This window comes from Nanorana parkeri, unplaced genomic scaffold (genome assembly GCF_000935625.1).
Source record: "Nanorana parkeri isolate BGI_ZX_2015 unplaced genomic scaffold, ASM93562v1 scaffold210, whole genome shotgun sequence".
Lineage (NCBI taxonomy): Eukaryota > Metazoa > Chordata > Amphibia > Anura > Dicroglossidae > Nanorana > Nanorana parkeri.
In genome coordinates, this window is record NW_017306478.1 from 1627507 (window position 1) to 1651407 (window position 23901).

Consider the following 23901-nt stretch of genomic DNA (forward strand, 5'->3'; position numbering starts at 1 on the left):
AATATGAGGATGAATATTTTTTGGGGGTCTTTTTGCTTTTTATAACAGGTGGCGGTACCGATGCCAACGTTTTCGTGATAATCTTTGGAGAGAACGGTGACAGTGGGACACTTGCGCTGAAGCAGTCGAATAACACCAACAAGTTTGAGAGAAATCAGATGGACAATTTCCGCTTTCCGGACATGCTGAGCCTGGGTGACCTCTGCAAAGTGCGCGTGTGGCACGATAACTCTGGTGAGTAGTGCAGATCCTAATTCACTTGTGGGGATTATCATTGTGGGATGGACATGTCAGCTGTAGCTGTTGGACAACATGAGTTTGGTTTGCTGGTGGTGCACGGTTCGTGGGTTCATGAGGGGGAAATGGGGTGCTGGGTGTTTAGTTTGGTGGGGGGGCAGTGCTGGTGTTTACCTCTCAGCCGGCGTCCCACCCAGCTCACTGATGTCACTGCTTGGCGGGATGCCGGCCAGAGCATCCGGCTCCGCTCCTGGCACCTAGGAACTTCAGTGAGCTGGGCGGCATGCATCACAGGTTGCTGAGAGCTTAGCATCCTGGGGCGCTCTGGCCAGGAAGGAGGTGTTGTGGGGGAGGTGGCAGGCACAACTTTCAATCCTTCACGTGACCCAAAGAGATGCCGCCTGAGGCAACCTCCTCAGGCTGTCTCATTTTAGGGACAGCCATGCCCACTCCTCCACACTGACATTCACCTATCAACTCATTTTAATATTTGCATAACTCCTCTCAAGAGGCAGTCCAGTGCTTGCATTAGGGTCGGGGGCTTTTGACAGAAGTTCTAAAGGCAGCGTGCTGTGATGTTTTCAGGAAGCAATGTACAGCACTGTGCCGACCCACCAACCAGCAGTGATCTGCCTGCATGGCATAGAGAAGCACAGAGAGCACAAGCTTGCATGTTTTAGCTTATGAAAGAATAATAGAGAGTACTTCTAGATACCTATTGTGGTGGAAAATCCAATCCACCCAACTGATTATTCCCCTGAGGAGGGTCAGACAAGAGATGATTGGAAGGCCAGGGACTGCATGTTCAAGTTGCATGAGTCCAGGGTTGCATGATCCAGTGAAGCTGAGGATCATCTGTTGTTTGTCAGTATTTTTAACAGGACCTATGCTCAATAAGTAAAAACAGAACTGATTCATCAGCACACTGCTTTTCAATGGTCGCATAAAGAAACAATGGTGGTCGGTGTGCTAAAACTCCTTTACAATGGGGAGAGGAACCCCATATAACATAGAACAGAAAACACCGGGCTAAGGAGCGCTACTACCTTATTTGGGGGTGTACCCCCAAATAAGGTAGTAGCGCTCCTTAGCCTGGTGTTTTCAGGACCTATGCTCAAAGTGTTCATGCATTAGGGTTTGGGGGTCCTGAAACGTAAATACCTATCATTTGGAAAGAGCCGGTCTGCTCTGGTTTAAAATCAAATCACATACTGTATCCCAGGGCTGCAGTGAACCAGACTGTTGATGTCAGCAACGTTTTCAGTGAAAGTGAATAAAGACATGACATGAGTACTCACAATACTTAGCTGCTGCAAGTCATATAATGCATCATGGCTGCTTGGATCACGTGACCTGGGACCAGAGGGCGAGCAGCCTCCAAGTTAGCACCCTCTCAATTCACACACTCTGCCTTTCTGATGGCTCCAAATATTTCCAAAGCAGACCTAATCTTCTTTCATGAAGATTCTAACCTAATTCATGTCCGTTTTTACTCATAGACAGACACTCACAGACTTGACAGATGGGTACAAACACATGGATGCACATTGACAGATATTGACAGATACAGACTGTGGCTTACACTCACCATTAAATGAGGAATGGACAAAGATTGACAGACTGTGATTTGTGAACATGGACTGATGGAAATTGATGTACTGACTTCAATAGATGTCCAAACAGACATTGTATGATGACTTACACTGAGTCATACCTAATGCCATCTCAGTTCCAAAGAGGTTCCCACCACACTCCTTACTGGTATTTCCATTTTAAAATGTGTGGGTGCTGCAGTGATAGTGGATGGCGCCACACAAAATTTACACAAAGTGTCGAAGGCATCTCATGGAGAGGATGAAACCCTGATATCAACGCAATACTCGTGTGTACTATCCATATGATGACAGTTGCACAGTCTTTCTGCTGTTTTTGCTTGGATCAGGTATAGAAAAACTTAATTAATTTACTGCTTTTTCCCAAGAGCAGAGGCTTTAGAGGTTGCTTTTTCCCCTCCCCATTGGCGTTAATGTAACACTTGCCCAAGCCAGAAATGATCTTCATGCATCAGTTGACTGCAGTGCTGACAGGCAGTAGTATGAAATGAGAGTGTTGTTAGGGTACCTACTTACATTTGGTCATGGAGATTCGACATGGGGGCCTTTTTCTGGCAATATGAGAGATACCCTGATCTTTAATGAGGACATATAACTGAAGAAGCTACAGGGTGATGGCCAATAGGGCACATGTGCAGGATGACACAGACAGAGCAGGAGATAAGCGGACATATTGGGGTAGGGAGTTCCAGAGGATGGGAGACAGGGGCGTCCTCAGGCCGGGTGTCACAAGGAGCGGATACCAGGTGACACCCCGCTGTGATGTCATCGCGCATGCACGGTCATCTTATTGATACCTGCCGGCGGCCATCTTGGTGATGGATCATGCCTGTAGAGAGAGGAGTGGATGTTCACCGGGCAGGATGAGGTATGCCGCCGGGTCCCCTCCTCTCTCCTAAAACTGTTGGGATCTCGGTCCATGACCTCGGTCACCCCTCCAATGGTGTCATCCGGTGCGGCCCGCACACCCCTTGTGACGCCACTGATGGGAGACACTCTTGAAAAATCCTGGAGGCGAGGAGGTGACCAGAGAGCTGGAGAGCCGGAGGTCTTGGGAAGAGCGAAGGGGGCGGTTTGCGTGATATTTTGAGATGGGGTGGGTAGGTTGGGGTGGAGTTGCAGATGGCTTTGTAGGTTATTGTTAGTATTTTTAATTTTATATGTTGGGGAAGTGGGAGCCATTGGAGCGATTGGCAGAGGTAGGTTGGCGTACACTGATTGGTTGGTAAGGTGGATGAGTCCAGCAGCAGCGTTCATAATGGACTGATGGAAGATAGCCTGCTTAGTGGTAGGCCAACAAGGAGGGAGTTACAGTAGTCAAGGCGAGATATTACAAGGGAGTGGATAAGCAGCTTTGCGGTAGCATGTGCTAATAAGGACATTTTGGAAATGTTACGGAGGTTGAGTCGGCATGATTTGGATAGTGATTGGATGTGGGGCTGAAAGGAGTGCTCAGAATCAAGGATTCCTCAGAGCACTCTGGCTTGATGGGAGGGATTGATTGTATGATGTTGTTGATTGTGATGGAGAAGTCGGGGGAGGGAAGACGGAGAGGAGAAAATATTATTAGCTCAGTTTTGGACAGATTTAGTTTGAGGAAGTGGTGTGACATCCATGTAGATATGTTAGTGAGCAGGTTAGTGATGCGTGAGGAGATAGAAGGGGTGAGCCGAGGGGTAGAGAGATATATTTGGGTGTCGTCCGCATATAGATATGGTAGTCAAAGCCATGGGAGATTATCAACTGACCCTGGAGTAGGTGTAGATGGAGAATAGAAGGGGCACAAGAACAGAGCCTTGGGGGACCCCCACGGATAGAGGAAGAGGAGAGGAGGAGGTAGAGTTATAGGTGAACAATGAAATTTCACAAACAGGTGCACAAGGTGAGTAAGTTATAAATAAAGCTGGGGAATGCAAAATTTTGGCCATGGGGTGGTTATCTGTCCCATGTTTGAGTAGTCAAGCAATATGTGTGGGACTTCTTTTGGATGGACAAATGGGCATATAGGTAAAAAAAATCAACTTGTTTTGGTTATTTTACACATAATGGTTTTTAACCAATTTTTTGAAAATGTTTTTAAATGTATTATTTAGTTTTTTTTACACACTGCACTGAACAGGGGTGGGGATCTGTATCAGGGCCATCCCTCTAATGATGCAGCCTGAGGTGGTTGCCTCAGGCGGCATCACTTTGGTCGCATGTGGCACACCTACCACTTCCTTTCCAGCAAAGTATCCCAGGTTGCTAAGAGTGCGATGGCTGGCCTCCCTTCCTGCTCCTGGGAACCAGTGACATTAGTGAACTGCGCAGGATGCCGGAACAGGTAATGTGCACCACCAGCACTACCCCCACTTCTCCCCCAGTGTGTGCCTGCTTCCCCTTTTAAGCCAGAGCATGCCAGATTTCTGTGCGAAATCCGCACTGTGGTTGCCATTGTTGGCCAGCAACCCTCGATCAGCTGATCAAAGGAGCCGGTTGGGAAATCTTCGTACAAACAGAGCCAACAGCCAATGAGCTGAGCGGTGTATGGCAACCTTTAGCAACCTGGGGTGCTCTGGCCGGAAGAGGGGCAGCAGGTGCTCACCGGGTGGGAAGTGGGGTATTGCAGGTGGTGCACGTTACCTGTTCCGGCATCCTGCCCAGCTCACCAACGTCACTGGTTCCCAGGAGCTGGGCGGGACACCAGCCAGAGCGCTCTTAGCAACCTGTGACACTCTGGCCAGCATCCCGCACAGCTCCTGGGAACAAGTTATGTCAGTGAGCTGCATGGAACAGGTAACATGCACGCCGGAACAGGTAACGCCGGAACAGGTAACATGCACCCCCAGCACTAAATAAATCACCAGCACCCCCCCAGTAAACCACCAGCACCCCAACACACCCCCTGCCACACCATCCCGTTCCAACACCCCCCCTGGTACACCATCCCGCTCCAACACCCCCCCTGGTAATGTGAGAACTACTAGTCTATGTCATTTATCCAGGTCTATTTGAAACTACTATAGCTAAGTGTAGTTAGTCACATTCAACTGGAATTGTTCTGTAACGTTGGAGATGTTTCAAAGCTTCTCAAAGCTAGTTCTGAACTAAAGAACTGTCTTGGAGAAGCTGGTTTACATTGCTGTTCCTGCCCCTCTCTGAGTCTGTTGTGCGGATTCTGGGAACGCGAACAATTCCAATACGTTGGCAATGGGCCGAGTTTGGCATAACTGGGCCCTGCTGGTATATCTGGCTGCTTTCTACGGTCTACTATACACTGAACATCAATGTATATCACTGAAGGAGCACTGCGCTGAATCAGGCGGTGTGTTCCGCACAGAATGAAACAATGTGAATAAGCTGAAGAGAATGTCTTTATCAGCGCTCTCTATTGTGTTCCGGGATTTAGAGAGTTTTATCCACTCTGAGTGTGTCTTTGTGATAAGCCCTACACAGGAGATAATATAAAGAGACCAGTGAACGCCCCCAGGGATGAGGCAGATTTGCATACAGTGTCTGGCTGCACCGTGAACAATGGCAGTAAATTAAAGGGAAAATATTAAGAAAATTGTCATTAGTTATTCATTTTCTTTTGTAACTGTAACATTTACACTATATTGGCAAAAGTATTGGGACACTCCTCCAAATCATTGGATTCAGGTGTTCCAATCACCTCCATGGCCACAGGTGTATAAAATCGCGCACCTCGGCATGCAGACGCTTCTACAAACATTGGTGAAAGAATGGGTCGCTCTCAGGGGCTCAGTGACTACAAGTGTGGTACCGTGATAGGTTGCCACCTGTGCAATAAGTCCATCTGTGACATTTCCTGGCTACTAAATATTCCACGGTCACCTGTTAGAGGTATTATAGCAAAGTGGAAGCAACTGGGAACAACAGCAACTCAGCCACAAGTGTAAAGTTTGGTGGAGGGGGGATTATGGTGTGTGGATGTTTTTCAGGGGTTGGGCTTGGCCCCTTAGTTCCAGTGAAGGGAACTCTTGAAGCATCAGCATACCAAGACATATTGGACAATTTAATGCTCCCCAACTTTGTGGAAACAGTTTGGGGACGGCCCCTTCCTATTCCAACATGACTGCGCACCAGTGCACAAAGCAAGGTCCATAAAGACATGGATGGGGGAGTTTGGGGCGGAGGAACTTGACTGGCCTGCACAGAGTCCTGACCTCAACCCCATAGAACACCTTTGGGATGAATTAGAGCGGAGACTGCGAGCCCGGCCTTCTCCCCCAACATCAGTACCTGACCTCACAAATGGTCCAACATTCCCATAGACACACTCCTAAACCTTGTGGACGCCTTCCCAGAAGAGGTGAAGCTGTTATAGCGGCAAAGGGCGGAGCCAACCCAATACTGAACCCTACGGGCTAAGACTGGGATGCCATTAAACTTCATGTGCGTGTAAAGGCCGGCGTCCCAATACTTTTTGCAATGTAGTGTATGTTTAAAGCATTTCTAATGTTATTTTTAAAGGTGAATCCCAGGCAAGCAGATGAATTCACAGTTGAAATATATACAACGGAGCAGTTTTACCTGCTGAAGGATTTATATTTCTGTCCATCCAGTCCTGGGATTTGCACAGGTCTGCCACACATCGCAGTCCTGTCTGGCAGGGCAGAATACATGATTTTAACGCTTACAAGTCATGTTCCTCCCCCAGCCAGTTATTGGACAGTGGAAGGAGAAGCAGCAGAATAATGATCTCATCTTTCTTTAACTCTGCTCTCTCTTCTTATCAGCAAGTCTCTTGTTAGCACATGGGCACTGCAGAAGATCTGATTGGTTCCTTGTGCTGCTTCCCCCTCTACCAGTCTAAGCTCTGCTGTACATGGGCTTTCATGAGGCTGACACCAAGTCAAATTCAGGCAATTACACTGCTTGCAATAAAAAATATTAATGGTCTATTGATGAATGCAGAGCTGAACTAATTTGTCTCTGGATTCAGCTTTAACATGAACCTGTAAATGGCCCATGCAGGGCAAAGTAACAGTACACCTAACCTTGCTGTTTATACTTACATTCCCTGGACTGTCCCAGCACTGTTCATCTGCGGAAGGGAATTAAAATACCCAATACATGGGTATGGGGAGCATGTGACTCATTCCTTTCTCCCACCATGCAGTGATCAGCGAGCAGCACAGTAGTGACATCACCAAATTTCACTCCAAATCTGGTGAGACTAGCAGGCAGAGGCAGCAGTGTCTTAGATCTTACACAGCAGATATACAGGCTCAGGAGTTCCTAGGCACAGGAAGTGAGCAGCACAGTAGTGACATCACTAAACCTCACTTCAAATTTTGTAAGTCTAGCAGTCAGAGGCAGTAGGGCCTTAGATGATCTCACACTGCAGATATACAGGCCCAGGAGCCCCTAGGCACAGGAAGTGAGCAGCACAATAGCGACATCACCAAATCTCACTCCAAATCTGGTGAGCCTAGCAGTTAGAGGCTTTAGATGATCTCATACTGCATATAGCAGGCTCGGGTGCCTAGACACAGGAAGTACACTGCTATTTTTCAAAAGCAATCAAATACAAAAAGTTAAATATTTCATTGTAAAGGCACCATTACCATTTCTCAATTTCTTCCCAATAAGATAGCAAATCTTCCCTTGTTGAGTTCACTTCTACTTTAAGAGAACAGAAAAACGAAAGTACAATACTGGTACTGGTTAGCTTGCCAGATGTGCAGGCAGTATCCAAAACCATGCAGCATGCCTGATAGCCTGCATGATCATAAACATGGCATGCATGTTGTGGAGGAGAGCAGAGTAGAGTTATCCATACACACGCAGACTCACTCATCTTTGGATATGGAAGAGGGGGCTGCCCAATTGGTTGTTTTCCTGGACTCACCTGGTGGGAATCTGCTAAAAGCCCATAGACATCAGACTACAAGCACAGAATGTGTCAGTAAAAATATGTATAGGAATTTTTCAGGTACAATTGCGAACAATACAATGGGAGCAATTGATAACATTCTTCAAAGTAGGTTGACCTCATTCGCATAATAAGGGGTAACATATCTAGTCTCCCTTTAAATAGATGGATCACAAGGAAGACACATCTAGCGAGGAGCATTGTCCATAAACCTTCAGATCTAGCCGACAGAACTCACACTGTGCGATGGGGCATATTTTTAGGAACAAACACTTGCCTTTCCCTTTGTGTGATCTTCCTCTTCCTGATTAGTGAGGCTTGTCAAACCTACTTTATGAAGACCTAATCTATGTTTTATCCACTTCTTTGTCGTCTTCGAATGCGGCCTCTTCGTGTAAGTAATTGCCTCCGTTTCATCCGGTAGAGTCCGCGTTGTATAAGGGCCTATTAGCAGGCATCTGCCTATTCTCTGGAAGCCTTAAGGCTGTCCATCGGCCATCCTCAACATCTTCTGCACCGCTGACTCAATCAAACTCACAGCTGATTTGTCAGGAAAACAATTACCATTGTGTGACGCGGACAGAGTCTTTATCCTCCGGCATTCTCACCGCAGGGGATCAGTCTAGAGAACACATAGCCTTCTCCCTGGGAAGAACCTATGTATATCTAAGGAATCCGACAGCTAACATTTGTCATTAGAGGCATAAAGTATTCCAATAGTCTCAGCTAAGATTGACTGTTATTGATTTTACTTTGTTCTTACCAGCCCCTGGTGGACATCAGTAGAGAGGTCCCAGATGAATGCGAAGAGAAAAGGTTTTTGTTGAACAATTGCAGCAGCGCTGAAAAGCAGAACTAAGTCTTCTCAATGCAGAAATATCAATACTTCCTTTACAAATCCAAATAATAAAGATTTGCCCATTATCCTTTAGGGGTAATGTGCAGTGCCGTTCAAATATTTCTTTTATGGCCCATGGACCAAGTGTGCATCCAGAACCCCTGGTTTATAACACAGAGAGCCTAAAATTACTGACCTGTTGTTTCTAAACTGTAGGGGAACCATGGCTTCTGGTGAGTGTGGCTTGGGGATTGGAGCAGCTAGAAGGTATACCCAGATTACGGTGATGTGAGCCTAAACTGTTATTGAGGACAACTGGATGTAGAGGCATGCAAGACTGATTTGCATGGCTCTGCCCACTTCCTTTAAATGAGACATAAACCTATACACACACACACACATATATACATATTGTGACAGTGCTGTGCCTTGTCATGGTGTGATAAGGGCTATAGGGCCCCCAGATTCTCATCCATATAGGTTGAGAGGCTCCAGGATACATATTGTAGAGGGAAAAGTTTGAAGTTTTCTCCAGAATTAAGAAACTCTGATCAGGGTCCTGGAACCCGGAGGCTTCAGAGACTTGGGTGGGATGAAGCCTCCAACCCTGGGTCCACATTTTGATGTTAACCAGCACCTGGTGAGTGTTCAGCAGTCCACCTGGGAGACAGAAAAGGTCTCCGTCCTTGGAGAGAGGAGGGCTCCACCGAGGAATCAGAGTGGAGGCCAGGGCAGCAGGGAGCTACGGGTTGTCAACCAAGTTTTCAGGTTAGCACGGTGTTGAGAATGTCAGATAGGGAAACAGATAGGGGCCTGGGAATTGAGGCCTGGTGCTGCAAGAGCAAAGCCAGTAGGCTGGATTTATGTAATTTTTTTGTCAAGAGAGAAGTTGAATAACCCCTGCAAGGGCAACTATGTTGTTATTTGTGAACTTTCTAGTAATAAAAGTGGGCAAAGAAGCCCTTAAAAGAAGATTTAATTGAGCGGATGCGTCCTGAATGCTCTACTATTTGAAGCAAAACCTCACAATAGATATATACTGTATATTGTACAGGGGATACAGGAGAAAAGGCACTCATGGGTCTTGTGATGGGGCAACATGGATACATTTTTGGGTTGGTCAACATTTCGACAAGGCACTTTCACCCTTAGTCTAACTAAATAATTTTACATAGGCCTCCTGATTGGAATTGCTAAAAGTCTCTCCACCTTCCTTTCTTTAACAGAGAACTTTGGGGTCAGTGCTTTTCCCCATAGTTCTCCTAAGTGTCAAAGGAGGACATAAACTAGCGTCCTCCTGTGACCCCAAGCTCAGTATATATCGCGAGCTACAGCTCGCGGTATACTGAGACCGCCGCAGCCGAGACGGATCCCGACATTACTGTCGAGATCCACTCAGCTGCGTGATTGACAGCTGGCTCTGACTATCTAGAGGCAGAGCCAGCTGTGCCCGCCCCTCCCCGTCCGCTCCGCCAGTCAGCGCTAGAGGATCTGACAGGGGGGGGGGGATCCCTGCGGGGAGCCGTGGCTGACATTAACGGCTCTCTGCAGGGACATGATCGAGAATTGAGCGAGCGGCAGTATGTGTGCGCTCACTTCCCGATCTATTGAGCTTGAACTATGAGGTTGAGAGAAAATCACTCGCCTCATAGTTCTCCTTTAATCATTCTCATTTATAGGGGTTGATTTACTAAAGGCAAATAGGCTGTTCCGTTGTACAGGGAATCTTTACTTTGCAAGGGAAATTTCCCTTAGCTTAGTGAGTTGAAGCTCTGCTGACTTCCATCATGCAATTATGTGTAAACTAAAATGTTATTTTCCATTCACAAAATGATGTGCTATTTCCCTTGCAAAGTGAAAATTCCCTCGCAAAGCCTATTTGCCTTTAGTAAATTATCCCCATAGACTCAAAGATGTACAACATTACCCATATCTCTACTCATAGAATTCAGATCCACATTTAAACCCATCAGATGTATGGTGTTCAAATCATAGATCCATTTAACCTCGCGTCCCTTTAATAAAACTTGATGGTTTCTTTCTATCCTCAGTTTTGCTGCAAAATCAATTGCTATAAAGTGGTAGAGTGTAATTTCTCCACAAAATGTCTCGCTAGAGAATATATATATAGAATATTATGACCAGCTATACGCTCTCTTTTAACTTCTGTGTGGTCTCTCCAATATAGGCAAGACTACACAGACATTTAATCATATCGATAGTATAGAGAGTGTCAATCGATCCCCCGCTGTTCATCCTATTTCAGAATATACACACTGAATGACCAGAGTAGGGATACACCTCTTCCTGCCTATAGTTTATTCTGCTCTATATGAAGTATCAATTAGAGAGAGACATTTTATAAGTGGGCAGCTACTGCTAGGAGGTCTAATTAAAAAATACAGAACTCTCACTGAACAGTTATAAAAACACCATGTACCGTATATTATCATAAGATATTTTGGGACTTTTAAGGCACACAAATACGATCAATTATTTTTCATCAACTTATTTCATTTTATTCACAACATTAAAATCACAATTTGCTGTATATTTATTCTTCATTCCACCATCACCTCCCCACTCGTATAATTAATAATAATGTCTCAAGCTCAGTAATGTGGGAGGCCGAGTTTTGTGAATAAATTCACTTCTTCAGGGATAAGTGGACTATTGCTGTTTGATGTCCATGATGTACAACAAACAGCGACCCCAGAAATTGTGTGTGGCTCAAAGGAAATAAATCCATCTTATCTTTACCTATGGACCCAATTACCAACCCGTGGGTCTTCATGTACATGGTCAAGGGTCATACATTGGACACAAGATGTGTCCTTGTAGAGGCCATGTAGTTGTGAGCACAGAATCCTCCAAATGTGTTTTTATAAGTAAGATGAGTTGGTGAGGATCTTTTATGTAGGTGAAAATAACTTACCATTAGGTTATGACTAACAAATTAAAATATGGACTTTGGTGGTGGTGATATATTATGTTTATCAATGGTTTATATTGTATATACTATGGATGTTTGCTGTACATTATGGATGTTTGGGAGGGATGTCTTCTACTTATGCCAGAAGTAAATTTATTCATGACACACGTTGAATATCTTCTGGGATCCCCCCCTATTTATTATATTAATAACCGAGGTTATTATTAAGTATATGACTGGGTATTATTCATTTTATGGTGGAATGAAGAAGGAAATGTGCATTCTGATTTAATGCTGTGACTAAATTGAAATAAGTTGATAAAAAATCATTCATAATATTTTTGTGCCCTAAAAGCCCCAAAACATTTAATGTTATTAGTTGAGTGTGTCATGGGGATGTGGCACCTTTATGTATTTTATGTATTTGACACCTTTCTTTAAAAAAATATTCATGTGGCAAATATTAATTTCTAACATTTTAGATTTTTCATAGCAAATAAAAAAAGTGAAATTTAAGATCCATTAACTGTCTTCTAAATATAAAATAAACCATTAGAGTTTCCCTTGAATTGCTTAAATTGTTGCAGCCTCAAAGTGGTAATTTCAAAGGAGAGAAAAGGGATTTCTTATCAAAAAGGAATCAGACCGTTTGGGCTGCATCTTAATAACCGCCGTATGTCAGGGAGGTGAAGTTTGTAGACCATTCTGGGAAAACGCAGAACATTAAAGCTAGCTTAATATCTATGAAAAACCCTTCTACTATTTTCATTACAATTCCCTGAAGCCATCTGGTTTTCACCAAGACGTTGAAATTAATTTTTAGGCAATGGACATTTCATAAGAGAGGAGTCTTGTCCTTCGGGCTTTGCCTCTTAGAAACCTATGGCAGCTGGGATGCATTAATCAGTTGGGTTTTGTTTTTTTTGTGGATGATCTTAGTTCCATGGTGGATCCCCATATGGTTTAATACACTACTGTCTGCAAATTGTTACAGGGCTTCTAGGAAATAAATGGGAAATAGAAGTTAACGAGCTGAGGTGAGATAAAGATTGCTAGAACAGTTGTGTAATGAACTATTATTCTAGGTCAATTCCAATAGGAACACTATTTATACCACAGGTAAGGGAGCAGGGGTTTTGTAAAGGTTATGAAAGATTATGGACCTGGATAATAAGCCATGGGGATAGTACCCGTACTTATTCCTTTAAAAGATATTCAATCCTTTTTTATGTTAGTGTAATTATCTGAACTCTTTGTATTGAGCTTTCACCTACTAGGTGAAAATTAAAGTCAGACTTACAGTGGAGGTGCTTGCCCTGTAAGCTGATGTGTGGGAAAAGAAGGTACATAAAGTGGATCTAAATGTAATTGTTGCTCTGTGCGTACATACACTCACCGGCCACTTTATTAGGTACACCTGTTCAATTGCTTGGTAACAAAAATTGCTAATCAGCCAATCACATGGCAGCAACTCAATTCATTTAGGCATCTAGACGTGGTGAAGACGACTTGCTGAAGTTCAAACCGAGCATCAGAATTTGGAAGAAAGGGGATTTAAGTGACTTTGAACGTGACATGGTTGTTGGTGCCAGACGGGCTGGTCTGAGTATTTCAAAAACTGCTGATCTTCTGGGATTTTCACGCACAACCATCTCTCAGGATTACAGAGAATGGTCCGAAAAAGAGAAAATATCCAGTGAGCGGCAGTTGTGTGGGTGAAAATGCCTTGTTGATGTCAGAGGAGAATGCGCAGACTGGTTCGAGATGATAGAAAGGCAACAGTAACTCAAATAACCCGTTGTTACATCCGAGGTATGCAGAATACCATCTCTGAATGCACAACATGTCCAACTTTGAATCAGATGGGCTACAGCAACAGAAGACCACACCGGATGCCACTCCTGTCAGCTAAGAACAGGAAACAAAGGCTACAATTCGCACAGGCTCACCAAAATTGGACAATAGAAGATTGGAAAAACGTTGCCTGGTCTGTTGAGTCTCCATTTCAGCTGCGACATTCAGTTGATTAGGTCAGAATTTGGCGTAAACAACATGAAAGCATGGATCCATCCTGCCTTGTATCAGTGGTTCAGGCTGGTGGTGGTGTAATGGTGTGGGGGATATTTTCTTGGCACACTTTGGGCCCGTGATGCTATCATGTCAATATGGAACAAAATCTCTGAGGAATGCTTCCAACACCTTGTTGAATCTCTGCCACCAAGAATGAAGGCAGTTCTGAAGGCAAAAGGGGTTCCAACCCGGTACTAGCAAGGTGTACCTAATACAGTGGCCGGTGAGTGTATATACATATTATGGCAAACCTACTTCACAAAGTGCCCTCCTCCAGTGATGAAAGGTCCGTGCCAACATTGTCGCTTCGCATCTTTCCAGTCTTATTCTGGGTCTGGGGTTCCTCTTTTTTTGCAGATAAAGTTCAAATAAAATATATTTGTCAAGAAAAAACTGATAAATACCCTTTCTAGTTCAGCAGAGGAAAGCTAGAACCCCTCTTCAGTTTTTATTCCTAGCTGTGCCCCCAAACCAATATTTTCCCTTCACACACATGTTTGTTGAATTAGTAACAACCTATGGGGGAGTGATTGATAAAACATTCACATAGCGAACAGCTATGTGAATGAGATTCACTGAGCATTGTGGCCACTAGATGGAACTTAGCAACCACAGAGCAGAAGCTGTTTCCTTTCAGATACCTGGTCCCTCCATATGAAACTCTCTACAGCCTCCTATGGACAGAGCAGATAGAGAATGGACTCACTTCTCTGTCTCATCCAGTTGCATGTATATGATATAAGATATGTGACAATTGATAGAAGTGATGTTTGGATGACATTGGCCTTGGTGATTTTCCAGGGATCGGTCCTGGGTGGCACTTGGAGTTTATAGATGTGAAAGACGAGACGATGAACAAGACGTTCCGCTTCCAGTGTGATCGCTGGCTGGCTAAGAACCAAGATGACAAGCAGATCATCAGAGAGCTCGCCTGTGCCAACAATGACATCCTGGACCTCAAAGAGCGCACTTGTAAGTTGAGGGTTTGTCTTTATCATAGCGTTCTGTAAAATTGTTTTTTTTTCTTCTTTACTAACATTGTGCAATCGTATTATTTAATACATGAAATATCATCTGCCTGCATAGGTATTGAGTTTTAAGAATTAATTTGTGGAAACAACAAGTGGGACCAATATAAAGGATCTAGATAATTAAAGCCTATTGAACTTTAAGTTTACATCAGCTAAATACATTTCAGGTGTATTAAAACAAAATACTTACAGTATTTTGGGCGAGTAGAAAAGCCTGTCGCCGCCAGCATGCTGTAGAGAAGGAACCTTGTTTTCTGTGTGGAATCAATGGTCTCTCTGCAGAGGTCTGACACACCCACTGCTGAGTCAAACCCATAGCTCTCCAATCAGCAAAGCTCATGTTTCTTGCTGATTGGAGATGGCTTGTTCAAACATCGCAGGGGGTGCATCAGACCTCTGCAAAGTGACTACTGCTTCCACACAAAGAGCAAGGATGCTTCTGCAGCATGCTGGCAGGGAGCAGGCTTTCCTACTCTGTGGCTGCTTTCTAAAGAAAACAAACTGTAAAGGTGCCCATACACCTTACGACCATCGCCAGACTTTTGTCTGGCGATGGTCGTATGCTTCTTGAAAGCCCGTACGATCTGCCCACCTTGGACGGGCAGATCGTACTTGCGATCATCGAAAGCCCGCCCCGCTGAGGGGCAGGCTTCCGATGACGGCAATGCAGAACGGGCAGTGTGCGCGTGCGCACACCGGCCCGTTCCGCAGCTATCGGGCGAGCAGGCTAGAAACCCGCCGAGAATCGTACGATTCTCGGAATCGAGCAGTGTATGGGCACCTTAAGACTTTGCACATCTTATATTTTGATCCACCTGGAATGTATTTAACTGATTTCAGATTAAAAAAACTTTAAAATAGAACTTCAGCCATATTTTTTAGACACAGTGGGAAAGGGACAGGGCCTTGTGTCTGTGACCTTGTAGAGAGATTCTCCTTACTTTCTGTCCTGGTAGCACAACAGGAAGTGGCGGTAAATCCACTGAGGAGGCTACAGACAACAAAAAACACTTACATCGAAATATTGATATTGTCCAGGAATCCATTGATTACACTTTTTAATGATGGGGACTGATGCCTTCATATATGATCTTGAAAAAAAAGCTTACACAGCCACCACATACATATGTAAAATCTACCTTTTATTCATTTTAAAAATTAATATTACCTAAAAGGTACAGACCAGAACACAAGACCAGAACACAATCACCACATATATAAAAACATCTGCACAGGTCTGTCAATATTGTATATATGTATGGCGACCAGCCATTATCGATGTATCAACATATCTTCACATTGAGACCTAAGAGTCCATGGATCACACTTCACCATGTATAATAATAAATATTCCTTGACATATTCAACCCAAGAAAATATATCCAAATGGATTCGATGAGGCAATAACTACATGGATTTGAACAGTATTGCAATCTCTACCATACAAATGGTGTAAACATAGAATGGTGGAAAGGTATATCTGCGAGGATAGCAATACGCGTTTCGTTTGATTTTCTGCGCCATTGTAATGAAATATACTTATCTACGGAAGTATACTTTGGAAGCTTTTGGCATATGAATCTGTCCATGAGAGACTGTTGAAACCCAACAAGAGCGTTATGATTGTTTTGGAGGAACTCGATCTATTTCCAACTTTTGAAGCATTCAGAGTGTCCATTGGTGTTTAATATCCACAGTGCAATTCTAATACCTAATAGAAGCCACGATCAGCGGAGGAATACTAATAACTGATGGAAGCCACGATCAGGGGAGGAATTCCTGTTGGCAAGCAAATATTAGTCACAAATGTATCTTCAAGTGGTGACGAGGTGTTTTGTTTGAGGTGTCAGTTGATTAGATTTGAGCTATCTGATGGATGTTGGAATCAAGTTTATTTCATTTGAGCTCAGATTATCTATTTGGAAGATACATCTCTTATAAATTATAATAAATGTCAAAGTACTCCCATCAAAACCATGAGGATATATATTCTTGGATTGGACTCCTAAGCAAAGATGATTTGTTCTGTCAAGGAATAGTTATTATTACGTATGGTGAAGTGGGATCAGTGGACTCTTTGGTCTCTATGTGAAGGATACAGTATATTCATACACCAAAAGGGTGGTTTTATATATAATATATATGCTTTTATTATATATATTATATGATTTTATGATTATGTATATACTGTATTCAGAGAGAGAGATTGTGTTCTGATGTTTGATAGACATGTGCACCAGCAAAAAATTAGTTTAGTTTCGTTTTGGTTCGGATTTTGCATATTTCGTTTTTCGGATTCGTTTCGGGATTCGGACAAAATTCGTTAGCGGTAGTCCGGTCGAAATTTCGTTTATTGGACGAAATAAAAGGGGGAACCCCAGCCTCCAAAAATGGGGGACATTACCAGACTCTTTATCCGAGCACTGGCCCGGCAGGGCAGGAAAGGGGGGGGACGATCGAGCGCCCCCTCCCTGCGCCTTACCAGGCCACGTGCCCTCGGCATTGGGAGGGTGTCCCCGTGCCGATGGGGACAAGGGCCTCTTCCTCACAACCCTGACCTGGTGGTTGTGGGGATCTGCGGGCAAGGGGGCTTATTTGCATCGAAGTACCCCTTTAAATAAGGAGGCACCCAGATGCCGCCCTCCCCCCTTGTGAATGAGTAAGGGGTACTTGTACCCCTACCCATTCACTAAAGGGTTAAATCAAATAGTTAGTAAAACGTCCAGACTTTTAGATAAAATCCTGTAATTGAAAAAAAAACAAAGACTCAATTTTGACTATTCCTTTAATTAATGACATTCAGCCCGAATGTCAACAGATGACATTCTCAGCCGTCAAATACTACATAGCATTCGGTAGGGATCTGGTAGGGATTTTGGGGGGAACCCCATGCACTTTTTTTTTGTTTTAACTTCTTTTCATCTTCTGCAGACTGTAAAAAAAAATAAAACATTCTAATGTCATTTTGCTGCTAACGAACTTTCATCCAATAAACAAAATTTCGACCGGACTACCGCTAACGAATTTCGGGAATTCGGATTCGTTTGCATTCGTTTTACCTGTAATTCAGAATTCGGATGCATCTGAATTTCCGAAAATTCGCCTGCATTTCAATTCGGAACTAAACGAATCGCACATGTCTAATGTATGACACGTGCCTTTTAGGCAATATTAATTGTGCACAATAATTAACAACAGTAGATGTTGCATGCTTGTGGTTGTGTGAGGCTTTTTCAGTATATATGCAACAGATTCACAAAAAACAATTTGCATACAGTTAAGCTGATGCCACACATGCTCAAAAATAGATGTAGGGTATATACACACACTTTAAGAGATGTATATGAGGTGACAACGTGTGCCTTGCCAGTAGATGAAGATGTGGTGGTCTACAGAAATTAAAGCTTAAATGCTTTGTCTTAAAAGATGGCTTTTAAGGGTACACTTAAAAGGGAACTATGAGGTAACGTTTTTTATCCCATAGTTCTCTTTAGGGTCACGGGAGGACATATACTAACCTCCTCCTGTGACCCAAAGCTCAGTATATAGCGAGCTATTGCTCACTATATGCTGAGAGCGCCGCAGCCGGGATGGATCCCGACAATACTGTCAAGATCCACCCAGCTGCATGAGTGACAGCTGGCAAAGCCAGCTGTGCCCGCCCTTTCCCCGTCTATTCCTCCACTTAGCGCTGGAGGATCGGAGGGGGGGAATCCCTGCAGCGAGCGGTGACTGGCAGTCACCGCTCTCTGCAGGGAGATGATCGGAAAGTGAGCGAGCGACGGTAGTGTTCGCTCACTTCCTGATCTATAGAGCCGATGTGTGACAGTTTCATTGTCACACGTCGGCTCGAACTATGAGGTTGAGTGTAAATCATTCATCTCATAGTTCTCCTTTAATGATTTTAAAGGTTGGTGAGTGCTGACCAGAATTTGGGAGGGACATACGGAGAAGAGAGGAAGCACAAGAAAAGTCCTGGAGTTGGGAATGTGAAGAAGTCACTAAAATGAGGTAGAGAAGAAGGTCTTGTGCAGAGCGTAGGTTGGGGTTGGGATGGTATCAGAAAAGGGAAATGTTTCTAGGTTTAGAGTTGGAAAATAAAATCGAGCTCTCTGAGTAACTGGCAGCCAGTGAGGAGGAGGTTCACTCTATAGAAGGATAATTTTGGGGGTTTATGTTAAAAAAATGGACCACCCTTTTGAGCCAGTTCTGGTGAATGCATTTCAATAGCAGGATACTATTCAGTATGGCCCATATCTCTTTACATGTGCGGCTATTACTTTTTTGATTTCTCATTGTCTTGATGCAGCTTACGAGATAGTGGCCGTGACAAGTGACCGCAATGATGCAGAGACAAAGGAGAATATCTGGGTTGTGTTAGAAGGGAAGAAGGGACGATCTAAGGAGTTTCTACTGGAGAACACCTCCAAGAAGAGGAGATTTGCACGGTATGTACTAACATGGGCTTGCTTGTTAAATATATTCCCAGTAAAGAAAGGGACATTGAACAGACCTGTGAAGTTATACAGCACACTTAGCTAGAATGAGAACAGAAGCTACAAATCCTTTCTACAATTCAAGAGAGCGGGCCCTATGTAATGCAAAGGTAATGAGAATTATGCTTATTTCATAAGAAGTCCAAACGAACTGCTGTTGTAGTTGAACTATGGGCAGAGTCAAAATCAATATACATCGATCAGCCATAACATTATGCCCTCCTAATAATGGGTAGGTCCCCCCTTTTCCTGACCCGTCCAGGCATGGACTCCACTAGACTTCTGATGGTATGCTGTGGTACCCGGCAACAAGCCATCAGTAGCAGATCCTTTAAGTCCTGTAAGTTGTGAAGTGATCGGCCTCCATTGATCGGACTTGTTTTCCAGCACATCCCACAGATGCTCAATTGGATTGAGATCTGGAGAATTTGGAGGCCAAGTCAACTTTTGGTCGGTCCTGACCACAGCAGACTGAAAACATCCCACAAGAGCTGCAGTTTTGGAGTAGCTCTGACCCAGTTGTCTAGACATCACAATTTGGCTCCTTTCAAAGTGGCTCAAATCCTTACGCTTGCCCATTTTTTTCTGCTTCCAACACATCAACTTCAGGGACACTATATGAGCCACTTGCTACCACATATATTCCATCCCCTTCAAGGTGCCAGGGTGCCATCGTAATGATATAATCAGTGTTATTCCCTTAACCTCTCAGTGGTCCTAATATTATGGCTGATCGTTGTGTATGATACAGTTTGTAAGTAGCATTAACACAGCAGTTGTTGTTTCTTAGAGTTCCCCCCTGTAACATAATTTTATTACGTCTTGATCCTGCCAGTATCTAAATCCTCTTACAGGAAGTGGAAAAATAGCAGATCTACTGACAGGGTCAACAGGCAATAAAACAGATGGGACTAAAAAACTGCTGTGATAAGGCTAATGGAAGACTGAATATGTTGCTTTTGATTTTGGCCATAGTTACAATGCTGCTGAAAGTTCATGCGTCCTCTCAGGAAGTTGATTTCCACATTCTCCCAGGCAGACGTTCTGAGCGTCGCAGGTCAATAACCCCCATCGTCTGACCCACAGCTGGGCTGACCTACAGTGCTTTTGTCATGCTACTGAAATTTCCAGGCTGTCTGCACTCCCCAGCCTCCATAAGAGACTGCAGGGCTGCATTGATTAGTTGGGCAGGGAGCATGGGCTTTGCTGATTGGAAGTCTCTAGCTCTGACACAGCAGGGGGCTCTTTTCCCTAAAAGAGCAAATGTCCTTCTCTGCAACATGCCGACAGGGGACAGGTTTTTCTACTCAAGCTGTGGCTGCTTAGTAAATAAATTGAATTGTAACACGTTGCACACCTTTTTGCTTTGATGCATCTGGAATGTGCCTAGCTGATTTAAATTGGAAGTCTGATTGGGCTTTAAGTGCATCCCTGCTGAAAATGCTTCCATTATCACATTGAAAATAAACATAATTAAGTAGTTTGTTTGGGAATCACCCCAAAGGGGCTTAGACTGTGACTGAGGGGACTGTGGGGAAAAACACACAGGAGGAGTGGGAGCAAGGTCTGACAGAGGGCTATGAGCTTTCATTTGCAGTAAATGCTTCCAAGTGAAAATTACGTTTTTAAAAATGGAGAAATTGAGACAGAGGATGGATATCTTTTTGGAAATGGAATAGATGCACAGTGAGCTAGTTCTGGGGAACTAAACAAAAACAAAATCGGGTGGTTTGCAACGGTGTGCAGTATTTTTTGCTCCAGCATAAGATAAATGTATTTTCCTCAGGAATGCCACGGACGTGTTTAAGTTTCCATCGAAGAACGTGGGTGATCTTGCAGCAATATGCGTGGGCCATTGTCCCAAGGACGGAAGGAAGTTTTCCCCGAAGCCAGATCTGTACTGGCATGTGAAAGACATCACCATCACTGAAATGGAACTTGGAAACCAGTAAGTGGATTTCCACCATAATATGGAGCTCATGTCCTCATTATATCAACTGTTACACCAGCTGAACATAATTGTACCGTCCATTATGATAAAAATATTTGTAGTGAGGATTATAGTAGCACCTAGGGCTATTTTAAACCAGAGACGTTACCTGGACCATTTAACCCCTTTATAGACTCTCCAAGTATAGACAAATCCCTAGTGATCTGCCAGAAATGCATTTAGCTCCTAATTTCTTGTTGTGGGCTGACAGCAAACAGTATATTGTAGACTGAATGGTGTCAGGCCTCCCAGTTGTCTTTTGCTAACCTATTGAACCTTTTCCACACTTCTCATGTCCACAATATAGTGAATATTTGTCAGAGCAAAAAGGGAGCAAAGAAAAAAATAGCTGTTCAGTGTTAGGTCTGACATACACTTTAGGATATTTCTGTTAAAGGAAGCCTTACATTTATTGAGCTGTGGAAATTGCTGCCCAGCGCTTCCATACATTGGCATTCATGTGACCATATGCATATCAGCTGAGAGGCTTAGGGACAGATGTTCAACAGGACCTGACCAATTATCGGTTCTGTCCGAACCACTGCCAAGTGTATCACTAAACACGTAACCCTTAACTTGTCCCTTAACTCTTAACCCCCTCATCTGTAACAACTAACCAAATCCCTAATAAAAGCTCCTAACTCCACCCCCTCCTTACCCCTATTTCTGAATTGGGTTTAAGGACCTATAAGCTCAAAGACTTTCTCCTTACCAAAGTCACCTATAGACAAAAAAATTGTCACATAAGCTATGGCTTCCAAAAATTCTACCCGCCTGTCTGTTATACTAACCCTCTGGCGTCAGTGCTTTGAGTCACAATTATGTAGATCAGGATATTTCTCTGACTTTGCTATTATGGATACTTGTTTTGGGTCAGAGATTCCGAATGTATTGAAGCGAGACAACCAGACAGTTAGAATTTATAAAAGGGAACAATGACGGCCTTACATTTACTTTTACTTAGTGGCATCTGCTAAAAAAATATTAGGCTGGCTCTTTACACTGATGAATGTCTAAAGTCATTTGCAAGCCAGGTGTAAAGTTGGCCATACACCTATAGATTATCTGCAGATTCTCTATGGTCAGATGTAAAAAGTGCAACAGATTCCTCCATCTACACTAAGCTGTGTGTATGGAGGAATTTCCCACTGGTCCAAGCTTCAGTATTTTGCTAGTCGGCCCCGCTGGATCTCAAAATACCTGAACAATCGGATTGGATGCAGGCATTGTTTATTTTGAGAGCCAGTGGGGCCGACTAGCAAGAGGAAAGTTCAAAACTAACCTTAGAAAGACTTCCAGCAGAAGGAGTGGACCACGTGGATTTTTTATCTTATTACTCTTCTATATTTCTATGATTTGTCGCTTGGCCCTTGATACGGGGATAAGGCTCTAACGCCATGCTTTCCTTCTCTAGATATATCTTTAACTGCAATGCCAGGGTTCCACTGTGCAACAAAAGAGACGACTACAAAGTCTTTGAGTGTGCCAAGACCATCGAGAGCTTCGCCAGCAAGGCCCGCAGCCTGGTTCCAGTAAAATACGAAGTCATCGTGGTCACCGGTTTCGAAAAGGGATCAGGAACAGACGCCAACGTCTCCATCACTATGTATGGATCTAATGGAGATTCGGGCAAGCACATCCTCAAACAGAAGATGAGGAACCTCTTCGAACGCGGGAAGACCAACCGTTTTTATATCGAGACTTTAGACCTGGGTGAGATGAAGAAAGTTCGTATAGAACACGACAATAGCGGCCTCAGCCCTGGGTGGCTGCTGGAGAGGGTCGAGGTCACCAATTCCGGCACTGGAGTCACCACCATTTTTCCTTGCGGCAAGTGGCTGGACAAGAAGAGGGGGGATGGCGAGTTATGGAGAGACCTCTTCCCAAGATACTAAACCAACCTAAATATCTACATCATCTTGCCATGCCTTTCATAGAAACATTTTACATGTATTTTATACATATTTACAAAGTACTTTATTTTTTTAATATACTAAGACGTTATAAAAACAGAACCTGCACAGGAACTCCTTTTATGTATTTTGAAAAACATATCATACGATAACCTCTCACTGTATTTCAGTACTTCCTGTCAGCCATTTTGTCACATCATATGAAGGCCAACTTCCAACTCTTATATGGTATCATACAGCTCAGGAAAATGGAACTAACAAATTCTTTCTCCACTGGGTAAAAGTTTCACAATATCATGTTTAATAAAATGGTATATAGTTGTAATCTTTTATTTCATCTTCTTTGGGTCTTCATTATCACAAACTCTTTTGCACCCAAATTGATTATGAGAGAATCTATAAACAAATAAAGACTGATGAAGAAAAAACCTACTGGAAAGAGAACCAGTCTACATTGGACTTATAAATCCATTTAAACAGTCTGAATTGATTCTAAATATTATAAGATTTGTCCCCTTATTTAGTTGTTGGTAGTTTGACTAATTGTGATTCTTGGAGCTAAAGCTAGCCATATACTAGGAGATTTCAGTGCGAATGATCATACAAATGTCCATATACCTTGCTGCACTCCTGACCGGATATCCCTGAGGCCTCGTTCACACCATCCTCAGTGTGTTCCGGCCCAATTGTGGCTGGAACGCACTGGATCGCATTGTGGCTGGGTTAGTATGTTGTGGGACGGGAGGGGGCGGTGCAGTGAAGTGAATTGCACCGCAACCACGCCCTCCGGCCACAATGCGATCGGCCGCATGGGAACGCAAGGCACATCATTCATTACCTGCAGGCAGGTCCGGTCAGAAAAAATGCTGCAAGCACTATTTTTTCTGACCGGACTGGACTGCA

General features: G+C 43.7%; 1 protein-coding gene across 1 annotated transcript in view; it reads left to right on the top strand.

Moving 5' to 3' along the window:
• LOXHD1 (lipoxygenase homology domains 1) overlaps positions 1–23038 on the top strand; it is a 168748-nt gene extending 145710 nt beyond the window's left edge. Inside the window, exons 42-46 of the mRNA XM_018555718.1 lie at positions 49–234; positions 14370–14540; positions 18909–19047; positions 20882–21043; positions 22500–23038. Of these exons, the coding sequence (XP_018411220.1) occupies positions 49–234; positions 14370–14540; positions 18909–19047; positions 20882–21043; positions 22500–22980 (1139 nt within the window). The 3' untranslated portion in view covers positions 22981–23038. The remainder of the gene's footprint in view (positions 1–48; positions 235–14369; positions 14541–18908; positions 19048–20881; positions 21044–22499) is intronic.
• Positions 23039–23901: the final 863 nt, after the last annotated feature.